The sequence below is a fragment of the Helianthus annuus genome, chromosome 2 (genome assembly GCF_002127325.2).
Source record: "Helianthus annuus cultivar XRQ/B chromosome 2, HanXRQr2.0-SUNRISE, whole genome shotgun sequence".
NCBI lineage: Eukaryota > Viridiplantae > Streptophyta > Magnoliopsida > Asterales > Asteraceae > Helianthus > Helianthus annuus.
In genome coordinates this window covers 135,854,950-135,881,740 of record NC_035434.2, presented here as the reverse complement: position 1 = coordinate 135,881,740, position 26,791 = coordinate 135,854,950, and the positions used below count along the sequence as shown (strand labels likewise).

At 36.6% G+C, this 26,791-nt stretch overlaps 1 protein-coding gene across 1 annotated transcript; it reads left to right on the top strand.

The window, feature by feature from the left end:
* On the top strand, positions 1-3,579 carry LOC110889484. The gene is made up of 4 exons (XM_022137016.2): positions 1-497; positions 999-1,505; positions 2,292-2,834; positions 3,201-3,579. Exons 1-4 carry the CDS (start codon positions 138-140, stop codon positions 3,303-3,305), a joined length of 1,515 nt encoding a protein of 504 aa, XP_021992708.1. The 5' UTR covers positions 1-137; the 3' UTR covers positions 3,306-3,579.
* Positions 3,580-26,791: the final 23,212 nt, after the last annotated feature.

The window sequence follows — 26,791 nt, the reverse complement described above, 5'->3', positions numbered from 1 at the left end:
TAGTCCTGTTTCTTTCTAGTAATCAAACAAAGGCACAGAAACCTATGCACTTTCATATGTACATGAGTATAGTGATCATTTTCAGTTTGTTTGGTTCATTTGCGTGATATCTTATATATCATAGATCTGAACCGAATATGAAACTGTTTCAGAAAGATTCAGAAAAAATCATATGGGATCAGGTGAGACCGAACCCGACAACACCCGTGTTTTCGAACCGGGCTAGCAATGGGTACCGTAAGTTAATGATGTATCTTATGGTGTTTGTTTGTGTAACTTACCTTGTGTACACTCTCAAGCTTCTCAACACTTCTAATTTGGCTTGCGGCGAACACGAGTTGATTTTTTCAACTCGTAATTCGCTAGAGAACCTTACGCTTTCGCCAGAGATCGTTGAACCGGAGAAAACGGAGCTTAAACATGTCGTGTTCGGCATTGCGGCCTCGGCTAAGCTCTGGGAGAGACGGAAGAATTACATCAAGTTGTGGTGGAAGAAGGTATGGAATAAAGAAAACTCGCAAAATATTATGTATTATTAATCAACTATTTATATTTATATTATATATTATTGATCAACTATTTATAACTATTTATAAAGTACAGAAAATTACTAGAAAAGCATAAACTTTTCTAGAAAGTTTCTGACTAAAAAGTTCGGTAGGTAATTAGTGAGAAAAAGTTTCTCATAATTTTCTTTAAAATCGATTTGGTCAGAAATTTGCTGGAAAAAAGTTGTTTCCTACCAATTTCTGACCAAATTTGGCTAAGGAAACCGCTAGGTTTTCTAGTAGAAAAATAATTACAATAAACACTAACTAATATATTCTAGTTAGATAGGAAGTCGGTCGGAAAAGTTCAATAGATCATTTCCGACAACATCATGTTGGTCGGAAATTTGTCATAAAATGTCGTTTATAGCCAATTTTCGACAAATATGGCTTAGAAAACCGCACAGTTACAATAAACCCTAACTAATATATTGTATCTATGTATGAAAGGATGCGGAAATGAGGGGGATTGTATGGTTGGATAATCCGGTCGAAACTCAACCCGACGACGGTCTACCACCGGTGAAAATCTCCGGAAACACCTCGCATTTCGCTTACAAAAACAAGCAGGGTCACCGATCAGCGATTCGGATATCGAGGATTATATCGGAGACATTAAGGTTAGGGATGGACAATGTGAGGTGGTTTGTGATGGGGGATGATGACACAGTGTTCATAACTGAGAATCTTATTAGGGTTTTGAACAAGTATGATCATAATCAGTTTTACTACATTGGAAGCTTGTCAGAAAGTCATTTACAAAACATATTCTTTAGCTACAGTATGGCGTATGGGGGCGGTGGTTTCGCGATTAGTTATCCGTTAGCGAAGGCGCTGGAGACGATGCAAGACCGGTGTATTCAGCGCTATCCCGGACTTTACGGGTCCGATGACCGGATGCAGGCGTGTATGGCGGAGCTTGGTGTGCCACTTACTAAAGAAGTTGGCTTCCACCAGGTTAGTATAAGCTAAAATCTTGATTATTGTTGGTGTTGCTTTATAAGTTGTACATCGTGCAAGTTTGGTTGTACTTTTTTTATCTAGATATAGTTAAAAGGTAGATATAACACATTGAAGAAATACTTGGCTCTAACTCACTGTCTGGTAGGGTAATTCAGTTGGTTTTGACAAAAAAATTTCGGTTGAAACGTTAACTTATGGTTTCGGAAAATGATAAATCAAAGATGTCGGGTTGGGTTTAGGGTTTAGGGCCAGACTAAACAGTTTCAGTGATTTGACGTTTAACTTTAAACCGATGTTTTTTTTTTCTTTTTTTAAACCGTTACTTTTTATTAAAATATTTGAATCGATGAATATTTTCATGAATGTGATAGATACATGTACTTTTTTATTCCAAAAAAAAAAATATATATTGAACTGTTAAACTGTCAAATCGTCAAAACTGTAACGACCAGTCAAACCATCCGACTTGCGTCGGTGCCGTCGGTTTAATATGTTTTGTGGATGTTAAGCTTAGCTAAAGGTCCATGGTAGGTAGGGGTAGACAATAGAAATCTTTGTAGATCAACAACATTGGACTACTTGTCTCCATTTATATTGTTTTTGTGGTAGGAAAAGCCTGGATTTTTTTTTAATTTCTCTTGTAATTATATATGTGATTTTAGAGCAATAATGGAGGCAGATGGTAAAGACAGAACCTGAATTATTGAATTGTACTATTTTTGTTGGGTGTTAGGTGTGTTTTTACCCTTATTTTTTGTAACAATTCTGCATTTTATTCAGTATGATGTGTACGGGAACTTATTCGGGCTGCTTGCTGCGCACCCCGTGACACCACTTGTCTCGTTGCACCACTTGGACGTGGTCGAGCCCATTTTTCCGAACGTGACACGGGTCAAAGCCTTGCAAAGACTAATGTTACCTATGAAACTTGACTCAGCCGGTCTCATACAACAATCGATTTGTTACGACTCCTCAAAGGGTTGGACCGTTTCAGTTTCTTGGGGCTTTGCGATTCAAATATTTAGAGGAATATTGTCACCCCGTGAGGTGGAAATGCCGTCAAGAACTTTTTTGAATTGGTACCGAAGAGCCGATTACACGGCTTATGCTTTCAACACACGGCCCGTTGCCAGAAACCCGTGTCAAAAACCCTTTGTGTTTTACATGACTAGTGTGCGGCTAAACTCGACAACGAATATGACGATTAGTCAATACGCGCGCCATCGTGTGCCTCATCCCACTTGCAAATGGCACATGCATGATCCTTCAAATCTTGATAAAGTTTTTGTTTATAAAAGACCGGATCCACAATTATGGGATAGGGTAAGCCCAATGTTATTTTATATGCTCTTTGATCCACAATAAGAGAACATTTCAGCTCATTTACTAATAATAAATGAGTTGATTTGGGTTGGGTTTTATTAGGGCCAAATTAATGCATACATCCTCTAAATTGTTTTTATTCAAAGATTCTAAATTGTTTTTAAATCATAAATCAATGATTTCAAATTGTTTTTATGATCATAAATAGTATAAAAAAACTTATAAATTGACAACAAAAAGTATTTTGAGGTCAACCAAAATAACGTGTTCCAACTTGACCCTGTTGTGACCCATTTCAACCCTCTTCACGTCCCCATTTTGCCATCTCTAATACATAATGTGTTTTATTATCGGTTTCTTTTGCAGTCTCCCAGGAGAAACTGTTGCAGGGTTTTGGAGTCGAAGAGGAAACGTTTGGTTGTGGATGTTGGATTATGTGACGAAGGGGAGATAAGTGAAGTAGTAAAATAACAAGCAACGGGTTCTCCTTCATTCGTCTATTCCTCTCTTGTAACCTACCTTATTTTATGTCCATTGTTAGCCTTTTGTCTTTGTATATTTCACGCATTTCTCTACTATCGTACATGGGTTCTTTGGGTTTTTTTTTCTTTTCGAAATTCACTAATACAAATAGACTATATTAGGTCAATGTATAAAATTGTGTTGCTTGCACGCAATAAACATGATTATTGTGCGCGTATTAGTCTTGTTAACCTTGCAAACGCGGTCTTTATGTGTTTGTTAATGTTAAGAATATTAACTATCATTAAATTTATGTGTTAACAAAGAAAACCAACCGTTACTATACATACAATTGCAAAATAGGGATCTATACTAGATGTTTTGGAATGGTCCACTTCGATGCTTGAGATTTGGTTCGTATTTATGTTTTATTTCCTTACATGATATTGGGTTGCCCAATTACTTGATGGTTGTTTAATATATAAAACAGAAAACATTTGCAATTAGGTTTTTATATATATTTTTTTTGTAGGGTTATTCATTAGCCGAGCCGAACTGAGCGGATCTTTGTCCATGCTTGGCTCGTTTATAACTAAGCGCAATCCGAACGAGTATATTCAAGAACGCAATTTTCCGAGCGAGCGGCAAGCGAGAAGCGAGCAGCGAGTGATTTGGATAGCCATAGATTTAGAATGTTTCCTTCAATGTCATCGCTATTGGGCCATGACTAGGGTCCAACTGTCCGAGGATGACACTAAGACTTGAGGTTGGACTATCCGAGGATGAGGCTCAGGTTGAGGTAGGTGAGGCGATCCATATACAACAAAGAACAATTGTTGCATGTGACGTATGGTGAGAGCGAGAGACGACTGACGACTGATGAGATAAAGAAGTCAAATATTGTCGCTTCGCAACATAGTGTTTTAGTTTTAAATTTAGTGATAAACTTTTTATTGGTCTGATTAGGCTAGTATGTATAAATATAATTGGAGTAAATTACAAGTTTTGTCCTTTATGTTTAAACCAAATTACAGGCGTTGTCCTTTAGTGCAAAAGTTGACAAGTTTTGTCCTTAATGTTCCAAAATCTTGCACGTTATATCCTTTAGGCCAAACCCAGTTAGTTTTTTGGTTAAGTATGGTCATGTGCCTTGCACATGAGGGTATTCTTGTCATTTCATTATTCATGGGCTATTATACAAATAACATATGTCTAAGGACTGATGTGTAAAAAAATTAAAAACATTTATATATAACAATTTGTCAACCCAACCCTCTGCATTTCTTCCCAATTCTCACCAAAATCAACCTAAACCCTAATTTCACAAACTTTTTTTTCTCAATTGAGTGTCCCCTTCACGATCTTCCAGTGATTTCTCCCTAAATTCACCTATTTCAACATCCATCAGTTCAATCTACAGTCAAAAATTGATTCTCGATCTCCGTCAAATCCTCCAGATCTGTTAACATCTTACCGGAATCAAGTTAAACGGTGAATGTTGCCGTTTAAAATCGATGTCACCGGTTAAACGTAGATCTATTTCAATTTCTGGAAGTTTCTATTGAATATCGTCGCGTATGGTGTAATCGGTAGTTAGATGACGTCAGCACGATCATCTAGTCGGCATTTGTACATCAGTGATTGCCCAAAGCTTAATCGGATTCGGCTTGATGGGAAGTGTGTCGCGAGGTTTCTTGATCGGTTCTCGATTCAGCCGCTTAAGGAGAATCCTCTCTTTGGCGCTTCGTCGAACACGTAGTGTGCTGTTATTTGTTTCTGTTTGAATTTGCGTTTTTGGTTTTGGGGTTGTGGGGATGATGGGTTTGTTGTTGATCAGAGTATTTGTGAGATTTCCATTGTGTTTGGAATGAAATAAAACAAGTGAAACAAAACCCAGCAGTTTGTTTGCTATAAAGTGATGTGGTGGATATTTGAACCCCCTCGATGATCTCTGCATCTGTTAGGGTGTGTTCCCGAGTTAAAAATCCCTCCCCATTCCTCCCCTCCATGTCTTTCCAAATTGGAAAGACTATTATCAGGCAAAAAAAATCCCATTTTCCCTCCCCTCCCCTCCCCTCCCCCTGTTAAATGGATCTCTGGAACACAGCATTAGAGAGAGAAGAAAGAAGGAGAGAGAGAGTCAGAGAGAGATTTCAGATTTTTCAATGTTTATACTTTATTTTCTATTTCGGACGCAATTAGTCCCTTGAATATCAATTTATTTACACAATAGTCCCTTGGGAGGTAAAATGACAATAATACCCCCATGTGCAAAGCGCATGACCATACTTAACCGAAAAATCTAACTGGGTTTGGCCTAAAGGATATAACGTGCAAGATTTTGGAACATTAAGGACAAAACTTGTCAACTTTTGCGCTAAAGGACAGCGCCTGCAATTTGATGTAAACATAAAGGACAAAACTTGTAATTTACTCAATATAATTGTATATTTGTATGCAGTGGGCCAGATCAAATAAAGTGATATGTATAACATATGAATATATATGTAATTTGTGTGTCCATAAATAATTATATATGTAATAACTTAATAAAAATTCATTCAAATCGAGCCGAGTGGACCTTTGCTCGTGCTTGGCTCGTTTGCAAACCGAACCAAACCGAGCAAGCATATTCCGATCATTTTTCGAGCGAGCGTCAAGCAGTGACGAGCGACGAGCAATTGAACTGCCCTAATTTTTGTAGAGGAATATATGATTTATAAATCAACTTATTATTTAGTATTTTATTTTTTAAAGTCATATAATGCATTCACTAAGAGCATTCACAATTGACTTTTGTTCTCCATCTTTATAAACATTATTATAGAGGTGAACAATATCTTCTTCAAATTTACCGGTAAACAGTAACTTCTTATTTTTTTTCTTTTTCCTCTACTTACAACCACTTATAACTACGATAAACTATAAAAAAAAAATATAGAGGTTACACTCACAATAATATTATTAATACGAAGGATTCGTTTTAAATGCTCTAAAGTCAGTGAATGCAAAATGAACGATACTACTATTTTATTAACTTTAAGTTTTCTTCTTTGAAAATGTATTTTACTATTTTAACTACATTTTTTTTCTTTCTTTTGTTACTTTGAAGTTGAGATATGACTAATTTTATCTATGTCTCGTTAGGGCTGTTTAAAAAGTTTGTGACTCAGAGTTTGTTTGGATTTAACTAAGAAAAAACTCACTCGATATGACTTGGTTTGAAACTGAGCCGATCCGGCTCGGTTCGGCTCGGTTAGAAAGTGAGCTTAGCTCAGCTCGGCTCGTAACGAGCCGAATTTTCTCGGTTTGGCTCGCTTGTTAGCTCGGCTCGGATTATTTTACTTTTATTTTATATACATTATAATATATTACACAAAACTGAGTATTATTTACATGCTTTAAGAGTGTATTTTGATATCTATAACATATTTGAAGGTTGATTACCATGTAAATGAACTTATATTGTATTTCTTTGAAATTTAAAACTTATTTTGTGTTGTTGAACTTGATATTGGCTTGTAATATATTAGGTTGAGCTTATTTTGGATATGTAATTTTGAACTATTGAATAATATAGTAGACTACTAAATTATGAGAGTTATGTATTTATTTTTGTTTTTTTAAAATCGAGCCAAACCAAGTTGATCCGAGCCAGCTCGGTTTAAAATCAAGTCGAGCTCGAGTTTAGATTTTCAGTTTGTTTTCAAATCCGAGCCGAGCCCAGCCAGCACGGTTTATAATCGAGCCAAGTCCGAGCTTGCCCTGGCTCGACTCGTGAACAACCCTAGTCTCGATATATTTTGTTCTAAACCGAGTTGTAAGTAATAATGTACAAATAACTAAAGCATAAATGTATATGCTATCAGAGTTTCTCACACTTTTTTATAAATTGACGCCGTATACCATTTCAATTTCCTTTTATAACTTTTAAATTATGATGTTTTATGAAATTTTGAATGTACCGTTGTGATGTGTATAGTTTTATCTATGTTTAAATAGGTGTAAATTTCATTCAAATCCGACTTTTCATTATTATGTACAAGACGATATTTTTTCCTTTCGCAACTTTTAGAATATGACGTTGCTTTGACAGTGGGGGTGTGGAAGCGGGAAGGTGGTCGGGATGGTGAGGTGGCACATCTTCCCGTCAGGGAACCCATCCTCCCCACCCCCCCCCCCGCGTCATCCCGTCGGTGCAATCAGGGCTTCATCCCCGTCCTCCCCGTTGAACCCTTCTTTCTTGCTTCTCTCTCTCTTAATATTATTGGAGGGGATGGATGAAGAAACCATTTCTTCTTGATGGGGGAAGAGGAAGGGGAAGAAAAAGGTGATGAGGTAGAGGTGATTTGGAGGTGGGGGAAAGGGACCATACCCCATAGTCTTATATTTATTGGCGTTCCGAGTTAGTTTTTATCATTTTTATGTTTTTTTTTTATTTCGATACAAGTTCGTTTCGATATTTTACGATACATTTTAACTACCCGTATAGGAGTGTTAATGTACCGCAACGTAAACCATTCGTTTTTTTATGGTTTTAGTCGATGTAAAATACGTGTTTTGATATTCTTTTGGGCATATCACAACTTTTTTCTTTGGATTTTTTTCAGTTATATTAAGTAAAGGTCGCATAACGAGCCAATACTGATCGAAACGAATTCTACCGCATCACGAGCGAATCCCAGTTGTTAATAAGCAAGAAACATTTCTTGCGCCTGAAATCCATTCAGCGTTACATCTACGTATTGTTTTGATGTTTTCTCCACAAGATATAAGTGGGACCCATATATTATATATACTGCTTAAATCTTTAATGCATTCTTGAAGTTGTCACACTATACATGTGTTTTTGGGAAAAATCAGTGCTTGTAATGTAAATGTAAAGATTCTTTTTGCCAAACTTAGGTGATAAGCATCTATCATTATTGTCTTGAGTTTACACAAATATAGTAATAATAGTGAGTTAACCATATATTTGCTAAATTTTACAAGTTTCTAGTGTGCTTTTTTTTCTTTCTTTTTTTTTAACTTTGTGTGTCCCACAGAAGGTGATAGGTTGAGACGGAGTGTTTGTTGAAGTTACGACATTAGAGCAGCTGATTCACTTAGCTAAGAGTGCATGCCGTTGTGAAGCTGATTCACTTGAGAGATGTTCTTGCCTTTAGTTAGAGGTCTAACGTTTTAACTCAGACAAGTGATGTATGTATATAGGGGTTTTGCTAAGGTATTTATGTGTGTTACCCTCCTTATCCTAAGAGTCTTCGATATTTTGTAGTAGTTAAGTTCCCGGATTATCATTTGAATCGTGCAAGACTTTTTACATAAAAAGTATTTCAATTGTACTTTTAAATATTGGAATAATTTTGAAAGAACAAAGAACGAGTGTGCAATTTTTGTCAAAAAGTAGGTACTCGAATCATACCAAAGAGTTTCATTTTATTGATAAGGATCAATCACAACGTTTAAGTTGAACAACATAATTTTTCATGAAACTGCGATAAAAACAGTTGATAGTTAATTCGGTTAATGTTAGAACAACTCTATCAATAATAGTATCATAGTTGATGTTGATGATTGAATTCCGTCAACAATAACTTAATTAAGCTCCCGGATTATTGATCACCCAGATACTATTGATCGCCCAAATGCTATTGATTGGACTATTGTTATTGATAGCATAGTTATAGTTGCGCTACACATCTTTTAATTCTCATTTAGCTAAATGTTTTAATAATACTAAAATCACTAACAATGTATATCATATTATGTTTTTACGTAGCCGGCTTTCGTCATAGTTGAAACATAATTTGCATACGTGGTTCATGTAAATTTTGGAATTGGTAGTGATTGTTATCAATCAAAACTTTATTTATATTTCGTATGGGAACATTGTGATTTGGAACGTGGGTCCTTCTATTCATATTTAACTATTTCTCACAGATTTGAAATTAAAAAATCCTAGATTTTCATCTGATTTTTATAATATTAAATTTATGGCATTTGTCTTGGAACTAAATATAATAACAGTATCTTATTTTCTTTTATTTTTTAACGGCAAATTTATATTCGTGACTGACCACTGGATTATTATCGTGTCACGAGCAAAACCACTCGATTATATCCCTCTCAATTAGGCTATATACACCAATTTAGAAGGAAATATAACTAATCTGGGAAAAACCCTCCTTATGGAATCGAACCCCCGAACCTAATGGTCCCTAAGCCTCGTCTCACCTTTAATGTGGCACTAGACTATAATGCCATGGACAACAGTATCTTATTTTATTATATGCAAAATACTAAGATGAGAAAGCAGAAGCTTTTTTCATTCAAATAGGACTGTAAAATCACTTAAAAAAAATAAGATTTCTAATTTGGATGTCTATACGTCATTAACTAATAGTTTTAAATTTTTAAATAAATGTCTATTTTATAAAAACTATTTCTTGGTAAAAAAACGCAAAAACCTTAAAGTAAACATATAAGTGACTAGGGGTGGGCTCTATAAGAAACCCCATCTTTTTTAAAAAACTTTGGAAACTCTATGTGGTCCATTGATCTTGTTTCATCTTAATAGATTAAGGGTCATGATTTGTTTAGATAACTTTTAGCATTTAAAACATTAAAATACTCTATGTTGGTACAATTATAAGGGCATTTTGGGTAGTGAAGAATCACCTTTTGAATTGGAAAGTACTATCAGTGCAATCAAATCACCAGAACACTTCTCATCTTTCTCTTACCTCTTTCTCTTTCTCATTTCTTCTACCCCAATCTTGAAGACAAACAAACATGAGAAACAACCACCATCAGCAACCATCTTCTCCAGGAGAAATAAACAACCAGCACCAGCAACCACCTCCTCCGGCGAAACTAACCGGACTTCTTCTCCGGCCCTCTCTCTCCTCAATAAACAACAACCACCAGCAACCACCTTCTCCAGCGAAACTCACCGGACTTCTTCTCCGGTGCTCTCTCTCCTCTCGGTCTAATTGCTCTTGGTAATTTACTATTTTCCAATTTGGTTCAATATGCTTTCAGTTATATTCATTTTCAATAGAAAACTTGGACCAAGATACTGTCGAAGAATCGAAGAACCAAGATCCTGTCAATAATAAGTTGGTTTTGATTTTTAATTGTCATTTACTTTGATTTTCGTTCTTCACAATTGGTTTTATTTTTTCCAGAATTAAGAATGTTGCCAAAAGATTAATTATTTTTCAATATCATTGATTATTGTTTCAAAAAAAAAAAAAAAGAATGACGTTTATAGGTAATAAATTTCAATACTATTGATTTTAGTTTGGTTTTCATTCTTCTGGTGTTTATAAATTTTGATTTTGATTCATGGATTACTTGTTTTGGTTTCAAACTCGTTTGATTTTGATCCAAGGATTAGTTATTTTTGTGTTAAAAAAATGTGTTTGGTGGTTTGGGGATTTTGATCTGAACAGTAACTGTTTTTTTTGTTGGTTTGGTTGCCTTGTTTGGTGCTTTTTGATCTGAATAGTAACTGTTTTTTGTTAGTTAGGTTGCTTTGTTTTGGGCATTTTGATCTGAATAGTAACTGTTTTTGTGCTTATAGTACAGAAACAGACCCATAACATGTGTTAATCCCCTGTTAGAATGATATATAACGTGTGTTGCTTTACAGAAACAGACCAATAAAGATATTCAATCGACAAGCTGGATGGATGTAGGCGACGTTAATGCGGGGACATGTGTTAAAAATAAAGATATTCAATAGGTCACATTTTTTTGGGAAGGAACTCTTCGTTCATTTATAACATGTGTTAGTGGTTCATGCTGTAACAGAACACCATGATGTAACCTGACATCTGTTCATGTATAACTTGTGTTAAGCCACTGTTAGAACGATATATAACGTGTGCTAACCTTGGTTACTAGTAATATGTAATGTGAGACTCTTATTATTTTATCTAGGACGTGTTGTTAAAAATGTTCCAGATGTTAATGAAAACAAATGTGAAAACAAACGCTGACATAAACGTAACACATGTTAATGAAAACAAATGTGACCTTAGATGTACACTAACACATGTTAGTATCTGACCAACTATTGGGGGCAGTCATTTTTCCATCGTGCGATCCATTCGGCCTTAGAGAAACAAAAATGATATTTTTTGGATTCAACAACACGTACCAGTAACACATGAACCACCTAAGAATTTATACACACGTACCAGTAACACATGAACCACCAAATATCCCCTGGAAGTCATTGTCCATCGAAGGAAAAATTACTGCGTTTCATTTTATTGTTTCCCAAGTTACCTATACATGTGTTACCATACATGGTCCGCTATTCATATTTCACGTTACCTGCCATCCTCCTGCTGTCTGTACATGTTAGCACACGTTATACACATGAACCACTAACACAAGAGCCACCAACTATCCCCTGGTACTACTGGGGAAAGTCATTTTTCCATTGAAGGAATAAATACGGCGTTTCATTTTATTTATTCCCAAGCTACCTACAAATGTGTTACAATACGTGATCTGCTAATCATATTGCACATTTACATGCCATCCTCCTGCTGGCTGCACATGTTAACACACGTTATATTTCGTGTATATCGGGAACTTAACACATGTTAATGAAAACACGTATGTTACACACGTTATATTTTTGTTTGTGTGTACCATGTGCCATTCTCAAATGTTGCTGCTTTTGCACTCGTACTCAGTCATCCCCTACGTAATTTCGTCATTGTTGTACACTCAGCAAAATAGAAAACAAATGCAGGAATCTCTGTTTGGAAAACTACAAATAAAAGTTTTGTGTGTTTGTACCATGTTGGCGCCATGGTTCAGGATGTTTGCTTTTGAACTACTGGTTTATTTAAATGTTATAAATATACCAATTAAATGACAACCATAGATCTAGTTAATAAAACATAATCAATGGTTGATCTTTGGCTTCATAGAATTATAACCTATAAATAAGCAACTATGTTTGGCTTGGATGGGTTGTAACATGTGCTTGGGGTGTTTTTCAAAAAAAAAAAAAAAAATTCCCCACCGACGTGTCCCCCTGCCTCTCATATACCACCTCTGCTTAAACCACCGCTCCCGCTTGAAAAAACCCCTCCAACAACGTCGCCAATCAATGCTAAATCGGAGTTTTGGAAGACGAAGCATAGATCGAGTTCCTTCGACAGAGAGACGGTGGTGTGTCACTCAACCACCGGTGAGGGCAAGCTTTCTAGCAGCGATTAGGTGTCTCGAAGTGGTTGACGGCGGCGCTTAGGGTTCCGGCGTCCCTGTCTCTATATTAAGGTGCGATTTGGGGTTTTAATTAAGTGAAACTGTTGATGGTTTCTTTTTGTTATGTGTAGCAGCGAGAATTGACTAGAAAATTCATGCTTGGATGAAGTTTTGACCTTCACGGTTCATTGTTTTGGTTGCTTCTTATATTAGTTTTTAATTTATGATTGTGATTTTCATGAATACTATCATAGATTCAATCATTCAAATGGGTATTTCTAGCTTAGTTTGTCACTTGGGTTTCCAAGAAACAAAATCTTAGATAAAGTTTTAACCTTTGTGAGTCAATTAAACAACACTCTTTGCAAAATGCCAAAATCAGATTATTTGTTTAGGAACGTTTTGATTTAATAACGTATGAGATAGTGAAAGGTGGGGATTGTTTGTCTTATCATTTTGGTTTCTGTATAAAAATACCTAAGAAACTCCTATGACAATTGCTCCATTAACTTCTCATTATTCCCAAATGTTCAACGGTGGTAAGGTAAGGTTCTTGCTATGTCCGATTTTGTCATTCGTTTTTGATGTCGCAGGTGGTTGTGAGTTTCGCCTTTTACCCTCAACGGCGATAGGAGGAGGTTATGGGGCTAAAATCAGGAATAGCATAAGGCTGAGGAGGGTAACATCGGTAAGCCTCACTGGCGTGGGAGGTGAGTGACGCTCTACTTTAATTTGGTTTTTATACTTATATTAGGCTTATATGTTTGGTGTATGTTGGGTTAATCTTAACTTACGATGATTTCAAATAGAATTGTCTAGAATTATGTGTCTTGATATATGGGTGGACGTATACGGTTGTGGTTGTGACAAGAAAATTTTAGAGACGACACTTGGTTGCAAGTCAATTATAACCAGTTAGGTCCGTGTTTCCTATTTCTATTTGAGGTCTTAATTAATATATAAATTTGAACTTTGTCTACTATAACATCGGTTCGCGTCTCTTGAATGTTCAACATATGGCCATTCGTATAGCCGCATCAAAGCGCAACTTGATATCTTCCATCATATAGACGGGATCCACGATTATAATCAACATTTAACTTCTTTTGCATGAAAAGAAAATCATTAATTAGCATTCCACCAAGCGGGCTATGTTTTTCTTTAACAACTTCACACTTGGCAAGCCAAAAGTTTAATATTAGAAAAAAGGATTTTACCAAAGCCTGATTGTTTTTGAAAGCGGGAGGTTTTATACTTTGATTCATTGCTAAATTATATATCTATGAATGTGATTACAGGTGAATTAGAGATGTAGCCAAACCATTTACTCTTTAAGGTAACCAATCATTACTATGGAATTAACATGCTTTGTCAAGAATTTTGTTTGGTTTCGTTTGTTATTGTATACGTTGAACAGTAGCCTTACCAGCGAAATTCGGCTCTCTCAGGCACGGCCTTGGTTTAAAAGCGGGAAGCGCACAAAAGCGACGAGGTCTAAAACCGAAACACAAAAGCGGTGAGCTTTTCGTACGCAAGGCGCAAAGTGATTATATAATTTATTTTATATATCCCATAAGTGTTTAGCATCCAATACCTATGATTTAGCTATAATTAAGCTTTATATATGTTTTAAAATGAAAAAAAAAACATAAATGTACAACATAAAAAGCCTGTTGTACCAGCCGCACAAAAACAAGCCATGTACAAAAAGTGTGCGCCTCAGGTCGATTTTTATCCTAAAAAGCGTGCCTCAGTTGCGCTTCTTGCATAGACGTCGCCTTGTGTTACATAAGACGCAAGGACCTGTGCCTAGATGCGCTTAATCACGCTTAAGACGAGCTTTTTTAAACCAAGGGCACGGCTTCAACAACCATAACAACTGAAAGGTATGTTTTCTTACGATACTACTTTGCTTTGGAGGGTTATTGGATTGATATGCATGATGCGCATATTTAATTAGGGTTGATATCCTTTTAACTTAAAAGGTTAATGAAAGATGGCTAAAAGTTTGGATTTCTTATTAAATCTGCTCATGGATTACCCTTATATAAGCCGATTACCCGGCTTATCTGATGTATTAAAATTCAATAAAAAATGCAAGCAATCCCAAATATTATGCTTTCTATTAATAACGATTCTCATATTGTGAGAACATGTATATGGTATGAAGAGGACTTAAGCTTTGATTGTGGGTTTTATTTACTTGATAAATTACTCCCACGATAGTCCACCTAATGGTTATGCCATTACAACAACATTTTGTATGAATCAAGGTAATGCAAAAATCATTTAGTTAACCTGTTTATTTACGGTAACTCCTACAGATTCACGCTAATTCTTTTGCAGTATATTTAATTAAGTGTTGGTTTGAAGCTCACTGAAGTTTTATGAGTTTTAGCAATTTTTCTTTGCAGTATTTTTAATTAAGGGTTGGATTGGAGCTGACTGTATGAGTTTCAAGCAATTTTTCTTTAACTGTATGAACTGCACTTTGTTGGCGACTTGGCGGGTTATTATGTAAAACCATGTAAGCAAAGATAATATTGTCTTTATATATGGGGTTTAGGTGATTGAGAAGTGGTAGGTAAGTATGGCTGGGAAATCAAGCATAGGGCTGCCATGCCAATGCTGCCAACTTGGCGGGTTATTATGTAAAACTATGTAAGCAAAAATAATATTGTCTCGGTTCGAACTTTAATCTTGGGTGGTGTCAAATCGCAATCGAATTACTTAGGTTTTTACATAGTTTTTACGCCGCCGCAACGCGCGGCGGGTAAAAATTCTAGTTTCACAATGATTTCGAATGTCAATCTAGTCAAATGAAATAAAATACATGGTCTACATTTATCCACATGGTCAAAGAAGTAATCATGTTCTTTTTGTCCTTTGTACATACTTTTTAAATTAACAAAGGTTAACACACGTTATATATCATTCTATCAGGGGCTTAACACATGTTATACATGAACACATATCAGGTTACATCATGGAGTTCTGTTACAGCATGAACCACTAACACATGTTATAAATGAACGAAGAGTTCCTTCCCAAAAAATGTGACCTATTGAATATCTTTTTTTAACACATGCCCCCGCATTAGCGTCGCCTACATCCATCCAGCTTGTCGATTGAATATCTTTATTGGTCTGTTTCTGTAAATCAACACACTTTATATATCATTCTAACAGGGGATTAACACATGTTATGGGTCTGTTTCTGTACTATAACGCACAAAAACAGTTACTATTCAGATCAAAAGCCCAAAACAAAGCAACCTAACCAACAAAAAACAGTTACTATTCAGATCAAAAAGCACCAAACAAGGCAACCAAACCAACAAAAAAACAATTACTGTTCAGATCAAAAATCCCCAAACCAACAAACACATATTTTTAACACAAAAATAACTAATCCATGGATCAAAATCAAACGAGTTTGAAACCAAAACAAGTAATCCATGAATCAAAATCAAAATTTATAAACACCAGAAGAATGAAAACCAAACTAAAATCAATAGTATTGAAATTTATTACCTATAAACATCATTCTTTTTTTTTTGAAACAGTAATCAATGGTATTGAAAAATAATTAATCTTTTGGCAACATTCTTAATTCTGGAAAAAATAAAACCAATTGTGAAGAACGAAAATCAAAGTAAATGACAATTAAAAATCAAAACCAACTTATTATTGACATGATCTTGATTCTTCGACAGTATCTTGGTTCTTCGATTTCTTTTAAGAAATTAACATGTAAAGTTGAATTAGGGGTGTAAAAAAGAAAAAAAACTCGAACCCATAAAAAAAGGATGAAAAACCTTGATCATTCTTGTCCTCGTCAGTATGGAACTCGTTGCGAATGACGTTCCCGTCAGTGGGGATCTTGAAATGGAGGTTTTGAAATGGTGGATCTTGAAACCGAAATGAAGTTCATGGAAATGGATCTTGGGTAGAACTTGAAACAGATATGAAGTTAATGGAAAATGGAGGTTTTGAAAGGGTGGATCTTGAAACACAGAGATGAAGTTAATGAAAAAATGGAGGTTTTGAATGGTGGATCTTGGGTTTTGAAAGTAGATTTGGATGTGATGGGTATTAACTATTGTCAAATCAAATAGGGGAAAATATCTAAGATAGATGTGAAAATACCATAATGCCCTCAAGGACAAAAAGAATATGATATTTACTATGGACACGTGGCAAAATCTAGACCATGCATTGGGTTTGCAAAGTTTTCTTAAATTCAAGGGTTTTTTATAGAGCATTGCCTTAAGTGACTATAGTGCCTGTAAAACCTAAACAGAAGAAGTTGAAAATAAACTCTTTTAAGAATTACAACAAAATTGAAACACATCAACCCTAAAAACAAAAACAAAAAAATAAAGAATGTGATCACAGGAATTCTAAAAGCGGATTTATAAATCTAATCACAAAAACCTAAGAAAACGTAAAAGGAAAAACATAACTACCGGCTTGAAAATCCGATCCCGCAAACCCAAAGAAAATGCATTTCTAAGGGTGTACGGGACATTTTCCAAAACCATCACATGATCACTACCAACCAATCAAGCTATGTCACATCATCTTCACTTTTTACGAGTTCTGGTGATCAAATGGGTTGGGGCGCTTTTTCACGCCATCACTTGATCACTAAGGACTTCCCAAGAAATTCTCCACTTTTTCTCCCATCTAGCTGTGATCGCCGCAGTTGCAACGGTGTGATCACATGATGACATGAACCCATCACGAGAGTGTCCGTCCACCCTAAGGAGATGCCGGTAACAACCCCTAAAAAGAGAACAAGGAGGAAAGGGTGGAAGACATATAATTTCCTTTAAGGGTGTCCTTATCAAAGTAAAATGACAACGGTGAAATCTTATTGGACCCACAGACAAAAAATAAAACATTTGGACCAAACTGGCAAAATAGCCCAAACCACAGAGACTAAAATGACATTTAACTCAAATAAATTATTAGAAAATACATAATAAAAGTAGAATGTCTATATAATTGCTCCCTACCGATTTTCATCTTGTGAAAACGATTTATTAAATCTTCAGATCTTCAAAATTATCGTGCGACTCTTTTTTTATTTAACAAATACAATTATCATCAACACTTAAATACGCAAATCGGGTTTCACACATCTCATTGTAGAATATCATCTTTTAACACTTGTCATTAAGACTGACAAAACCAATGATAAACTTCAATATATGATACACTAAAGTAAATATGAACGATGCTTGTTTGTTTCCACTCAATCTTACAATAGTATTAGGGGCTGTTTGTTTAGCTCTTAATGGTTCAGACCTCTTACTGGCTCAGCACTTAATGGTTCAAACTGTTAGTTTCGCGAGCAGATGTCTGAATAGTTCAGACATTTGCCTCTGAATGGTTAAGTTTTATACTGAGTCTGAATGGTTAAGACCTCTAATCTGAATTTATTAGACATTTGCCTCTTAACGGTTAATCATTATACTGGCTCTTAATGGTTCAGACATCTTACTGGTTCAGCACTTAATGGTTCAAACACCTTACTGATTCAGCACTTAACCATTCAGAAGTTGCCAAACAGCCCGTTAGTAGATAGACCATTGAAGTCGGAAGAATCTTTTATCACATGGACCCAAACTACCAATTCACATTAGTAATTCGGATGTTACCTACTTCCCAAATTGTTGTATTTGCATATCTAATACTGTGTTAAGAGCAAGAGTAAACTGCAATTTTACCCCATGAGGTTATATGTGATTGGCACTCTTACCCCCTCCCCGGAAAATTTTGTTGTCTTACCCCTCAACTATTGAAAAACGTTGTAATATTACCCCCCGGTGTTAAAAAACCTTAACATTTCAGTTAAATGGGATGTAAAATGACTATATTACCCTTTCATATTACTCCCTATGCTTTGTTGTAAGAAAACGTATTACCCCTCGGTGTTAAATGACTATATTATCCTTTCTTATTACCCCCTATACTTTGTTGTAAGAAAACGTATTACCCCCCCCCTGTGTTAAACATTTCTTTGCTTCCTTACCCCCTACATAAAACGAAACCATTCCCGCCTAAATTGTTTGACCAGGAAAAGTCAAAGCCTGCAGAAACAAATCCATTCCCGCCTAAATTTAACAATTTAACACTGTGATCATCTAAATTGATCCACTGTGATCAATTGTGATCCACAGTTATAATACACATAATATCAACCAAACCTAGCAGGAACACCATGCAGTTATAATACACATAATATCAAAACACAAGGAACAACATAACTAGGACAACATAACTACACGTCCAAATCCTAATCCTAACTGCACAGATTCAACAACCTATAACTGCACATTATATAAATGGTCATTTTGACCTTATAAATTAGTCAAACATGTTTCCAATGACCAAAATGGTCATTTTAACCTTATAAATAAGTCTAACCTACTGCACATGATATAAATGGTCATTTTGACCTTATAAATTAGTCAAACATGCTGCCTGTTGGAGGAAGTAACAATTCAGTTTAGTCAAATAAAGTCAAACCACTGATGAGTCTAAAGTCTAACTGCTGAAGGGTCTTGTAAGCAATGCTGGTGTTTAAAGGGATAAGTACTGATGGTTAACAACTGCTAATGGTAACAACTGCTGTTGGAGTGTAGTCAGTGGATAGTGAATCAGTAATTAGAAAGAAGTGGTTAGAGGTGCAAGGACTGATACTTATTTTCTTATAAGTTCAGGGGGCTTTATGAAAAGTTTCTTTAACACTTTGTTGTAACAGACTTTAGTGACTCATTATAAATAGGTGGTTAGGACTAGATAGATAGTTAGTTCAGTTTTCAATTCATTGTAATTTTCGTTTCTTGTATTCAATCATTCATCAATAATAATCGTTGATTTGAGTTTTCTGGGTTCAATTTCTGGTTGTTCTTTAACAAGTGGTATCAGAGCCATTGGTGGCTCGATTCTAAGAAATTGATTTTCAATTCCGCAATCAGAGAAATAGGATGGTGTCAACGAAGTTCGAATTGGAGAAATTCGATGGGAAGAATGATTTCATTTTGTGGCGTGTGAAGATGAGGGCTCTTCAGGTTCATAATGGTGTTGTTGATGCACTGAAAGGAAAAGATAAACTTCCAGTTGAATTAACTGATAAAGAGAAGAGGATATGCTAGAGAAGGCTCATAGTGCAATTATATTGAGTCTTGGTGATCGAGTTCTCCGTGAAGTGTCAAAAGAGACATCTGCAACAGGGATTTGGGCAAAGTTGGAGTCATTGTACATGACGAAGTCTTTGGCCAATCGGTTGTACTTGAAGAAGAGGCTGCATACGTTTCACATGTCATCAAGAAAGAGTCTTGAATATCATATGGACGAGTTCAACAAGCTGATTTTTTATCTTGAAAACATAGAAGTAGTACTGGATGATGAAGATCAGGCTATAATATTTCTCACATCTCTACCATCATCATATGAACACTTTGTGGACACTTTGATATATGGTAGAGATTCACTATCCATGGAAGATGTCTTGTCTGCCTTGAATTCAAAAGAATTGAAAAAGAGATCAGATTCTAAAGAAGAAGGCGGAGATGTGTTGTATGTGAGAGGAAGATCAGATCATAAGAATTTCAGTAGCAGCAACAGCAACAAGAGTTCTAGATCAAGAACCAAGTCAAGGTTCAAGAGAAGATGTTTTGTCTGTAATTCAGAAAAGAGTTAACTGCCATTTTCGTCCCTGTGGTTTGGTCACTTTGGCCATTTCAGTCCATTTTTAAAAAATGCGCCATTTCCGTCCCCCACGTTCTGGAAAGGTGCCATTTCAGTCCAAAAATCATAACCCAGTTAAGTCAGTTAGTAAATAAGGACTGATTGTGTAAATTTGTAACATAAAGGACCATTTAAGTAAATATTAAACACCACCACCACTAGCCCTGCCACCACCACCACTCCGCTGCCACCACCACCGCCACCACAGCCCTGCCACCTCCACCACTCCGCTGCCACCACCACCACCATCGCCACCACAGCCCTGCCACCACCACCACAGCCCTGCCACCACCGCCACCACAGCCGGTTCATCATCATATCAGACGAGAGAGGGAGAGGCGGGAGAGAGAACCGACGACGGTGGGGCTGCCTTCCCCAGATGATGATGATGATGACGTTGATGGTGGTGGTTCCGGCGGCGGCGGTGGTGACCATGCTACTGTTCATCGTCTTCCCCAAAACGGTCAACAGAAGTCAAACGGCCTAATTCTCGATCAATACCGGATAATATTCAAATTAAACTTGCAGAAACATTGTACAAGTATAAACATACCGATTGGGTGATTAACACCGATCCGGTATCGCGTGCAACGGCGTGGCGACAGTCTCCAGTGACGGGTATTCCGGCGAGACTTGCAGACGATGAACAGAGGGTATTTTCGAAGGGGTAAAGGATTTTGAAGGGTGTGAGAGTTTCGTATGGGTTCAGGGACTCTAAATAACACAACAATTTGACACTTAATCGACAAACTTCTGTGGATTAATTCCACTTTGAATTTTTTATAAAAACTCCGATTTCACGTGGTGTCGGGCATGCTTATTGAACAATTACAAAGCGTGGGGAGTTGTTTACGATCTGTGAGAGTGGTGGTGGCAGCGGAGTGGTGGTGGTGGCAGGGCTGTGGTGGCGGTGGTGGCAGGGCTGTGGTGGTGGTGGCAGAGCTGTGGTGGCAGGGCTGTGGTGGTGGTGGTGGCAGGGCTGTGGTGGCGGTGGCGGTGGTGGCAGCGGAGTGGTGGTGGTGCCAGGGCTGTGGTGGCGGTGGTGGTGGTTGTGGCAGCGGAGTGGTGGTGGTGGCAGGGCTGTGGTGGCGGTGGTGGTGGCAGCGGAGTGGTGGTGGTGGCAGGGCTAGTGGTGGTGGTGTTTAACATTTACTTAAATGGTCCTTTATGTTACAAATTTACACAATCAGTCCTTATTTACTAACTGACTTAACTGGGTTATGATTTTTGGACTGAAATGGCACCTTTCCAGAACGTGGGGGACGAAAATGGCGCATTTTTGAAAAATGGACTGAAATGGCCAAAGTGACCAAACCACAGGGACGAAAATGGCAGTTAACTCTTCAGAAAAACATTTCAAGAAAGACTGTCCAGAATTCAAGAGAAGGAAAGGTGAATGAAATTACTCAAAGGGGCAAAGTAGTCATGTAGATTCTAATGAACAATCAGAGGGTGGTTATGACAGTGTTGATGTTCTTGTAGCTACTAGTGAATGTAACAAACAAAAGTGGGTAGTGGATTCAGGGTGTTCATTCCACATGACACCTCTGAAAGAAGCCTTTAAAGATTTGAAGATGGTGGACATGGGGTCTGTAAAGCTTGGTGATGACAGGCCTTGTCAGATTCTTGGAATTAGCACAGTGACAATGAAGATAGAATCTGGAATTACATTTGATCTAAAAGATGTGAGGTATATTCCTGATCTTAAGAGAAGTTTATTATCTCTTGGTACATTAGAAAAGATGGGATATCATGTTAGTCTTAGAGATGGTAAAGCTAGAGTGATAAAAGGGTCTCTGGTGGTGCTAAGTGGTACTAGAGTCAAGAACAATATTTACATGTTGGATTGTAAAATTGTTGATGGAGTCGCCTCTTTAGCAAGTGAAGAAGGAAATGATGAAGCTCTAAAGTGTCATAAGAGACTTGGTCATATAAGTCAACAAGGCCTAATTGAGTTCTCAAAACAACAAGTTCTTGGTGATTTAAAGAACTGTGATATAAGTTTTTATGAAAGCTGTGTTTTGGGCAAACAGAAAAGAGTGAAGTTTAGTAAAGGGAAACATATTTCTAAGGGAGTCTTAGATTATGTTCACTCTGATCTGTGGGGGCCTGCTAGAACAGAAACTTTAGGGGGGGGGTGGTATATATTTCTTGACAATCATAGATGATTATTCTAGAAGGTTGTGGGTTTATGTTCTTAGACATAAAAATGATACTTTTAAGAAGTTTAAAGAGTGGAAAGTATTGGTTGAAAATCAAACAGAAAGGAAACTGAAGAAACTCAAAACAGACAATGGTATAGAGTTTTGTAACAATGAATTTAATCAGTTTTGTAAAGCAAATGGGATAGCCAGACACTTAACCATTCCTGGTACTCCTCAACAGAATGGTTTGGCAGAAAGAATGAATAGAACCATTTTGGAAAGAGTGAGGTGTGTATGTTAGTGACTTCAGGGATGCCTAAGAAGTTCTGGGGGTGAGGTTGTGTCAACTGCAGCTTATTTGATTAATAGATGTACTTCATCAACAATCAAGATGAAGACACCTATGGAGATGTGGACTGGAGTTAAACCTGAGTATGAAGATTTGAAAGTGTCTGGGTCTCTGGTGTATTCTCATGTCAGTGATGATAAGTTAGATCCAAGGTCACAAATGTGTGTCATGTTGGGCTATACTAAAGGAGTGAAGGGATACAGGCTTTGGAGATTGCAAAATCCAAAAGTTATTGTAAGTAGAAATGTTCAGTGTAGAGAAAATGTTATGTACAAAGATGTTGTAGAGTCTATGAACAAGAATGTATCCAAGAGGGATGATCTTCAGTTCGAGGTGGAGCCAGTGTTAGAAAAACAGAAGGTTAATAATGAAAGGTCTGGTACAACTCAGAGTGAGTCAAGTCAAGGTGATCCTGATTCAAGTCAGGTGGAGACAAGTCAAAGTGAGCCAAGTTAGAAGATTATATCTTGGTAAGAGACAGATCCAAGAGGAGAGTTGTTAAACCACTGAAGTATAGAAACACTGAAGATATCTCTACAGTTGCTTTTATAACTGCAGAAAATGGAAATATCTATGAACCATTAACCTTTGAAGAAGCTGTCAATTCAAAAGAAAGCCATAGGTGGTGTCAAGCTATGGATGAGGAGATGGATTCTCTGTACAAAAATGGTACATGGGAGTTAGTAGACAAGCCTAAAGATCAGAAGTTGGTGTCTTGCAAATGGATCTTTAAGATTAAAGAAGGTGTTAAGCCTGGAGAAGATCCAAGGTATAAAGCAAGGTTGGTGGCCAAAGGATTCACACAGAAGGCAGGTGTTAACTACAATGAGATATTTTCTCCTGTAGTCAAACATGTTTCTATTAGAATCATATTATCATTGGTTGCAACATTAGATCTGGAATTGGAAAAATGGATGTGAAACTGTTTTTTTGCATGGTAATTTGGAGGAGCAGATTTATATGTCACAACCAAAGGGATATGAGGTTAAAGGCCAAGAAGATAAAGCTTGTTTGTTGAAGAGGTCCTTGTATGGACTCAAGCAGTCTCCCAGATAGTGGTATAAAAGGTTTGATGAGTACATAGTGGGCAGTTGTTGCAACAGAAGTCCTTATGACAGTTGTGTGTATCATAGGGAGTATGACAGGGGTAAATTTGTCTATTTGCTTCTGTATGTGGATGATATGCTGATAGTTGATCGGTGCATTTTAGATACATCTTAATAAATACTCATTTTAGTAAAATTGCATTGATATGGGCATAAAATATATATCTTTAAGTACTTTTTGAATCAAGCTAGTTCTGGAGAAAATGTGTTTAAATCGAATGATTAGTATTACAATTAATATATTCTAATGAACTAATCAATTCATTTGATTAATTGGTTGTTTTACATAAATAAATGAAGGGAAACGAGGGATGTTCAAAATTCATACTAGCTTCATGAATTGGGTGATTATTAATAAAAATGCTTTTGTGGGTTTAACGTATGAAACCATAAAAATATAATGCATATCCAATAAATGTTAATTGATTAAATCTTTTGATGGTGGGCATTACAGATATAAAGCATTGGCCCAATAGGAAAACAATAAGCAGCCCATGCAAATATGAAAAAGTCGATGGAGTCTTGGGGATTAAAAAGGGGTCGCAACTTTTAGGAAAAAAAGAGGAATTGATTGGAGGCAGACGGCAGTTTTGAGAGGAGCAGGAACGCACGGAAAGGCAGTCGCCTTCTGGCGGCTGTACACGGTTTAAGAGATGATTGGCTAGGTGGTTTTCTCCAAGTGAACGGTTTGTAGGGTTTATTACTTTTCTTAGTTTTATTCTTTATTGGATTTGTTTTTGACATTGACAACGTTGTTAAACAATTTGATGTGTTGGTTTCTTTGAACTATTTTTATGTGTTTTGAATTCTTACTTTACAACTTGCTCGGTTGATGACAAAACTTCGTAGCTCGTTGGGTGACATAGAGTAGGTTGACTCACACTAGTAAATAGGGTAATTGAACTATAAAAGATCTGATGACAAAGACCTATTTTTGATTACCACTTAAATTAACCAACTTTTCAGCACCATGTCTATGTGGTGTCCAATTTATGATTAAATTGAGTTTTGTGTAAACCTAGAATCTGAAACTTGGAGGACATTACCTTTATCTTTTTGCTTGTGGCTTCTGCTCGGATGAACGATTACTTTGTTTTTCATTAAACTTTGTTTACGGATTCTTTTTAACTGGTAAAGCTTGACCACTTGTGTTGAATTCTTGGTAAACGTTTTTTTATATTTGAATTATTTGTCGTTTATCAAGCGTATTGGCGATATACTTGCATCGTTAGCGGGTTGGTAAATTGGTGGGTAGTTGATATAAATAAATGGATTATTAGGTTGTATGGTGAATCCTAAAAACTATCCCTAATAATTAATCAAATTCATTAATTCCGAGGCCATGTCTATGTGGTGTTATGAATCTGTAAACGGGTTTTTGTGTTAAACTTGCAATCGGGAATCTAGGTGGGAGTTGCTTTTCTTTAATATATAATAATTCTCTAGTTAAACACTAACCACAAATTCCCCGTGGATACGATACCCTACTTACGCTATCTACGTAGTTTAATTAGGTTTTTGATTGACTCTGACGACAGTCATCAATAGCTTGTGAAAGTAAAAGTCAAATAGAAGAAACTAAGAAGTTGTTGATGAAAGAATTTGAAATGAAGGATTTGGGGGAAGCCGGAAAGATATTGGGTATGGAAATTCACAGAAACAGATCAGAAAAGGTGTTAACACTGTCTCAATCTTCTTATATTGAGAAAATGTTGAAGAACTATGGAATGGGAGAGTGTAAGCCTGTTACAACTCCTATAGCAGCTCATTTTAATCTGTCAAAGAAAAATAGTTCTCAAACAGATGAGGAGAAAGAATACATGTCACGGCCCCCGACCCGGTTTGACCCGTTTCAGGAGCCGCGGGACAGGAATCCCGTGGTTTTTAATTTAGGCGACAGCGGAAGTCTTTTTAAAACAGGATCTCTTAATAATTTAAACTGCTCGTTTCATAATTTAGGGATAAATTCCCGAAATTTACAATAATGTGATTTCTCAGGGAAATCTTTATTTTCAAAACATGTTCATTTATTTATTCACATTGAGCCACTTTTCTAAGCTGGGAGTGCTCCACGGCACTTTTCTTTGCTCATACCAGATCACCTGAAACATGTTTGAAAAAGGTTTTATCAGCAGGGAAATACTGAGTGAATCATTCATTTTACTGAAAACGACACATTTGTTATAATTTACAGTATTAAGGGGAATTACAATGTTTCTGATATCAAACCAACTACCCACAGTACTTGTCACTCGACTATCCATTGGCTATCTCGTTGTCCAAATGGTGTCTGTGACTGTGGTCAGATCACCCCTTGGCTAACTCGTTGTCCAAGTGTGACGGGAACTAAGTAATGTATCCAAAACCCCACATACCAGCTGTACTTTGGTGATTACATAGACTTAATCACTGTAACTATAACTTTGAAAATAACTTTGGAGTTTTGTAAAACAGTTGATAAAAAGAGAATGACTCACATTGCAGATTTACGAGCAGAGTATAAGCTTTACTGATTAGCCTTTTAACCTAATTTAAATAACAATGCACACACAAACGGGATTAGTAACTAATTCAGCAGTTACGTCAATTCACGAGATTAAACCCTCACAACTATTATCAAGTGCAATACTTAACAATTCAATGGATTCACAACGAATGACAGAGCATAGTCCGAATTCGAACAGCACTCAAACATTCAAGTCGAAATCACAATGAATAATAAAGTACAAGCTTAATTAGAGCAGCACTCGGACAATCGTTGGATAGTTATAATCGATCGGACGTTGAATCGTAATAACGATCGAGTTATTACCCTGATTGCGGCAGCACCTCGTGATCGTGTGTGTTTAATTGTAGTATAATAGCTAGAATTCGACGTTCACAGAAGCTTTGTGTAACGTTTTAA